This window comes from Petaurus breviceps, unplaced genomic scaffold (genome assembly GCF_028583685.1).
Source record: "Petaurus breviceps papuanus isolate PSGF00001 unplaced genomic scaffold, PetGlider_PUasm1.0 140, whole genome shotgun sequence".
Classification (NCBI taxonomy): domain Eukaryota; kingdom Metazoa; phylum Chordata; class Mammalia; order Diprotodontia; family Petauridae; genus Petaurus; species Petaurus breviceps.
In genome coordinates this window covers 50326526-50333169 of record NW_027185698.1, presented here as the reverse complement: position 1 = coordinate 50333169, position 6644 = coordinate 50326526, and the positions used below count along the sequence as shown (strand labels likewise).

At 38.6% G+C, this 6644-nt stretch overlaps 1 protein-coding gene across 2 annotated transcripts in view; it reads left to right on the top strand.

Annotated features, from left to right (window-relative positions):
- Positions 1 to 6644, top strand: part of PDE6B (phosphodiesterase 6B) — a 78456-nt gene that overhangs the window by 64595 nt on the left and 7217 nt on the right. For both annotated transcript variants that reach the window (XM_069074396.1, XM_069074405.1), the window contains 2 exons: positions 448 to 511; positions 1041 to 1115. In XM_069074396.1, the coding sequence (XP_068930497.1) occupies positions 448 to 511; positions 1041 to 1115 (139 nt within the window). The remainder of the gene's footprint in view (positions 1 to 447; positions 512 to 1040; positions 1116 to 6644) is intronic.

Below are 6644 nucleotides of genomic sequence, written 5' to 3'. Positions count from 1 at the left end.
CTAGAGGGTCACATGTGGCCTCGAAGCTGCAGGTTCCCTACCCCTGAACTATATCCCTCCACATTCTGATATTTTGTGGCTATAATCTTCTGGGAGAATTGAGAAACCATGAGAATTGGGAATAGAGGGGCTAAGTACTGGGTAAAGACTAAGTTTGAACACAGAATCCAGACAGGCCCTTCCTAAAGATTGAATTGAATTGAAGCAGGGATGTGAGTGATAGTTAAACAATGGATTAAGGGGGCAAGTGATGGATGCAGCTGAGTACTAGATGAATAGTGGGTACAGGAATGATTGTTACCTTCTCTAGGAGGACACTGGGAATTTGCCTACAAATGGTTCTCCTTGTTGGGCTCATATTTTCTCATAGGTTAGACTTGGGTAGAGTGTGAGGAGATCTAGGCATTGCTGGGGGGAGATTCTGATGCTGCCTTTGCTGTCTTACAGGGCAATGATGATGACTGCATGTGACTTGTCTGCCATCACCAAGCCTTGGGAAGTCCAGAGTAAGGTCAGAACCTGATGCCTTATTCTTTGCAGTTTTAAGCATTAAAAAAAAGTTTAAAGTAATAGTATCCTGAGCACCTTCCCCCTCCAAATATTCTGACCATCTACCAAGTAGGTGGGAAGCTGCCATGGGGCAGATTATCACTATACTACAAGATTCCCTTAAAAGAGGAAATTTGGGTAGATGGTGGTGTTGAAATAAACTTATGATAGTGATTCTACCTTCTGAATTGGCTACATATACATATATGTATATGTATATATGTATGTGCGTGTGTGTGTACAAATACATACCAGTGCAACAACTAATGCTATGATAGACTACTGCCTATAGTGAGTCCCATGGTTGTTGGGCTCTATGACCAACATTAGCTGAGGCCTAACTCCATTCTTTAGATCAGGGGAAAGAGTTACCAGGGCAGAAGAGACCAGCGATCAGCAGAGAAAGGTGCCTGGGCATGGGGAAAGCTTACAATGATTCTAGGTGAATGTCAAATCTATCAAGATTAAGCTCTCTTCCCTATGGTGCACAGGTAGCATTGCTGGTGGCTGCTGAGTTCTGGGAGCAGGGTGACTTGGAGAGAACAGTGCTTGACCAGCAGCCAATTGTAAGTATTATATTTGCATTCCATACACCGAGAGTAAAGAAACAGAAATCTAAATTTGAAAAAGACCCAGCCAGCCTTCCCAAGTATCCCCTGAGGTTCATTCAGCATAATTTTTACTGCTAGCATCCAAATCCTAGTTATTCATCCTTGCTTTGATGGTGTTAAATGACAGGACCAATCTGTAAAGCCATTCTCTTCTATTTTATTTCATTCTTGTGTATTGAGTACCTACTGTGTACTCAGCCTTCCTCTGTTCAGTGTCTTGACTAGGAGATATTGGGGACATGGATAAGGACAAAATCTGTGCCCTTTTCTAAGGAACTCATAATTTGGGGGGGGGAGGGGCAGAGTAGCCAACTTGGGCCAGGTTCTGAGGGAGGTCACAATCTGAGGAAGACAAGGAGGGCAGACCAAAGAAATTAAGTGTCTTGCCAAGACACATAAAGGTTCTCGGCATTAAAGCTGAAATATGAACTGAGGTCTCTCTTGGTGCCAAGTTCAGCACTCCTTCCATTACACTAGGGTGTCCTTTTAAATATACAATACTGCACAGGACTTCAGTGAAGTCACAATTGGACAAATGGGGAGATCAGCACTGACCACATCACAGCAAATCTAAGGCTATAATAACACGAACAGCAGTAACAGCAGGTTAAGCCGGCAAGGAGCAGTACTACAAAAGGGATCAAGGAGCAGACAAGGCATAGCCAGCAAGACAAGTTAAAAGTCTGGCATCTAAAACCACAAGCCAAGAACTGATCAGAGGAAAGGGACTGTCTAGGTCAGAACCACGGACAGCTCCTTGGGACCTAGAATCACCCTTTTCGGTTCTCATCTGCCACCTAGAGTAACCCATATGTGTCTCCCCCCCCTCCCCCAAAAAAACCCATCCATTATAATATACCCTGAATTATAAAAACCACCCATTATTCTTTTCCTGAAGACCTCTGAGGAGGGGGAAACCACAACCTTTCTCAATAACACAATTCTACTTTTGAGATCCCCAGAGTGGTCTTTGAATCATAGATCTTAGGCTTTCGGAAGTAGCAGGAACCTTTGAGACCATCTAGTATAACCTCCCATTTCCAGGGGAGCAAATGGATATCTAGATTAGTGACATAACCTGGAAGTGGTCACACAGTTAAGAAGTAGCAGAGCTAGGGCTCAAACCCAGGTAGTATAACTGTGAATCCAGGGCTTGTTTCACTACAGCAGGGCTGGTGCCTAAGGTTAATACAAAATTTTGTTGATGTTTGTCATGGCTGTTGTTTTGGACTTGTGAGTTCATTGCGGTGAATTCCTGATGTGGAAATTCCCTCCACTAATGTAGATCATAAAGTCCTCAGTAATGCACAGTCTAAGTGAGTTGTCAAGGACATTGAGAGAATAAATGGCTCGCTTGTGATTACAGAGGTAGTTTGTGTCAGAGGCACAATTGAATCCCATTCTTTCCAACTCCAAAGTCAGTCCTCTAACTAACATGCCATGTTTGGGGTGGGGAAAAGTGGTTAACGTTAAAAAGTGCTTCAGGGTTTAAAAAGTGTCCATGTTTTGTCTAATTAGGCAGATAATACCTGCTCCCTGCCTTCAAAGTGCTTAGAGTCTAGCAGAGGAATAAAATACAAATACTGAAAATCATAATACATAACATTAGATAAATGGATTAGGGAGGTACAAAACAAAGCACTATGTGGCTTCTAATAAAGATAGTTACCACCAAGTAAGAGTTGGGGGGAAGATAGTGAGACAAGATTAATATAAGATAAATTAAACATAACATAACAGAATAGAATGACCTACAAACCAGGCCTGTCATCCAATACCCTTGAAACAAGGCTGAATAATTGGAACTTGAATATTGTCAGCAAAATTATGCCCTCTAGGACAATGCCAGAAAAGAAAATTGCAGGCCAGTTTCTCTTGCAAACACAGATGAAAAAAATCATTTAGGTAGACTGTTAGCAGACAGAACACAATAGCACATTCTAACAATTTTCCCCTAGGGCCAAATAGAGTTGCTCCCTGAAAACTATTATCACATTAACAGGAAAAGTAATGAAAATCTTATAATTGTCTCCATGGAGGCTAAGAGAGCATTAGACAAAATCCCATGTCTGCTCTTGATTAAAAGTCTAAAAATAAATTGATAATGGAGGGCTTCTCTCTTGACATGACAAAGAATATAGGATATTAAGACCAAGAGTCAACATTTCAGAGAATGGAGAATCACTGGAGTAGTTCTTTATCAAAATTATAACAAGACCAGGATGTCCCAGGTCACCCTTCCAATTTAATATAGCCCTATATATGTTGGGATTGATGCTAGTGATGAAGGAGGAATAAATTAAAATTTATAATAAGGATAATCCTTACAGTAGGACCATTTCTATCTGAACATCAAAAATATGAGTGATAACACATGTATATGGTGCTTTAAAGTTTACAATGCACCATAACGTACATGATCTCATTTAAGTCTAAAAGCAACCTGATAAAGTAGGCACTAAAGGTGCCCCATTTTACAGATGAGAAAATGGAGGCTCAGAGAAGTCAAGTGACTTGTCCATGGTCACAGAGAGGTGGCATTTGAGCTTAAGTCTTCCTGACTCAAATCCAGCACTCTTTGCACTATACCACAAGAATGGCTAGGAAAAGGAGGAGCCAAACTATTATGTGTTGCAGGCGATCTGATTGTACAGAAAGAACATCCCAGGGAATCAGCCTCCAAAATGATGAAAGAAAATAATTGAGTTCAGCAAAGTTGGGGAGATGAGAAAATCCACAAAAATCAATTGCACTCCTACACATTCAAGATACAAGGCTTGCAAATACAATGAAGGAAAATTTCTGTTCACATTGGTGACAAAAGGCATTACATCCTCAAGTATTGATTTAATTCATTATGTTCAAAGAAAACCATAAAACCCCAATGGAAGAATTCAATGCAGAGATGACTCTACTTGCTGGAATGATTAAATACAGTAGATATAGCAATATTTTTCCAAGTTACATTAATACAATACCACTGAATTCTGTGCCACATTCTGTAGAACTTTATAGTGAAATTTACCTCAATAAAGTCAATAATGTATAGATGTATATACTCACACACATATATTTATATCTGTACATATGAGGATGGGGCAACTAGATGGCAGAGTGGATAGAGTGATGGACATGAAATCTGGAGGATTCATCTTCCTGAGTTCAAATCCAGTCCCATATGCTTACTAGTTATGTGACACTGGGTGAGGCACTTAACCCTGTTTGTTTGCCTCAGTTTCCTCATCTATAAAATGAGTTGGAGAAGGAAATGGCAAGTATCTTTGCCAAGATGAAGAGTCAGATACAACTAAAACAAATAACACCAACATATGATGATGGCAGATCTGCCCAACAATACCATAAATTTATACAGATTTTTATTCAAGCTCTCATCCCTCCAAAGTATCTTTTTCCTTTATTACTTAGTCACTGTCCCTTTACCAGGATAGTATGTCAAAATCTCACATAATTAGTAATCTCTGGAATATTGAGACCAGGACTAAGGGACAGTATAAGTAGAGGAGAACAGTCCCAAATTTCCTTTAAACTAGTGAGTATAATCATTGGAATTTAAATCCTTGGACCCAAGCTTAGGCATCCCTATCCAGTTAACAACTTGGCTACTGCAGTGAAAGAAAATTTCTCAGAGGGAGGGAAATAAGTTAACCAGAAGGCATATAAATCATAGCATAAAAAATCTATGGCCTTGTGGGAAGGAAAACCATGATGTAGAACATTTGGGTAGGAGAAAAGGAGAGAAACAGAAGTTATAGTATGGTATGTTATAGATTTACTTACCCCAGGGTGGGTAGGTGGCACCGTGAATAGAGCACCAGCCCTGGAGTCAGGAGTACCTGAGTTCAAATCCAGCCTCAGACACTTAACACAAAACTAGCCATGTGACCTTGGTCACTTAACCCCAATTGCCCTCCAAAAAAAAAAAGCGGATTTATTTACCCCATGGAAAAAATAGATTATTCTTTCCCTATACAGATCAAAATTTGCTCATAGGTAAGCTGTATTAGTGATGGGGGACTTCCAAATTTTCTGACATCTGCATAGCAGCAAATAAATTCTTAATTTATTTCCATCTTTCAGAAGGCAGGTAACAATGAGAGAAACTATTCCCACAAGAAATTAATTTAAATTAATTTATTGAAAGAAATTAATTATGATATTTTAGAGTTGGGGATGGTTCATATATGCAGTAGTCTATATATAGGACAACTTATGCATGCTGATTATAACACTGTAAACACATCCATATTAAATGGTCAGAGTTCAATAGGGAAATCCAAAGATGTGAATAATTTAGAGCAGTAATCTCCAAACTTTTTTGATTCCATACCTCTATCAGAAAAAAAGTTGATATGGGTGTCTAGGTGGCACAGTGAATAGAGCACTGGCCCTGGAGTCTGAAGGACCTGAGTTCAAATCTGCCCTCAGACATTTAACACAAAACTAGCCATGTGACCTTGGGCAAGTCACTTAACCCCAATTGCCCTAGCTTCTCCCCTTCAAAAAGCAAAAAAGGAAGGAAGGAAGGAAGGAAGGAAGGAAGGAAGGAAGGAAGGAAGGAAGGAAGGAAGGAAGGAAGGAAGGAAGGAAGGAAGAAGATAATGTACCCAAATATATATATTTATTATTTACAAATTATACAATATACTCCTATGCTGGTAATTATGTGTATTATAAAACTTACATAAAATAAAAAATTTTAAGGATGATATATAGATGAATAAAATATTTTATTAATGGTACAATATCTTTTTGTTTTCATTGAAAATATCAATAATATTTTAGTGAGGCCAATGTGATTGAATATACTTCATTACTTCTGAAAACCTTGATTTAATAATTGTGATATAGACATTTGAGGGTCTGGTTTTAAGTGTAGTTTATTTTAATTTTAATGGCTGTCATAGCTGAAAAGAGCTCTTCACAAAGATACTTGTCTCTAAATGGAAGAAGTACATTGTTGTCTGCACTTAGTAAATCATCATGATCATTTTTTCAGTCCCATCCATCAATTTTGCAAAGATTTTTCTTGAAATTTGGAGTGTAAATTTCCATCTTCCCTGAAGTCATTTGATTTTCTTGCAAATTAATTGGAAGGTGCTGCATTTTTTATTTTTAACAAATGGGTTCAGAATTCAATAAAACTCTTCATTTGGAAAATTTTTAAACAGGTTTGAACAATTCTAAGTTTTAAAAATGTTACAGCATGAGATTTCTTATCATGCCTAGAGAGAAGAGAGTTAAGTATCCAGAAGGATCTGCCAAATGCTGTATGTAGAGGAGACGAGAAGGATGAAACTTAAGAAAAGGCCATCAGATTTGGCAATTAAGAGGTTGTTGATAACTCTGAAGAGAGCAGTTTCAGTTAGCAAAGAATCAAGGATAACAAAGAGGTTGAGAACCTAGGATAGGGTATAGGTTAGTAGAAAGGAGGGAAAGAAAGAAAGAAAAAAGGAAGGAAGGAAA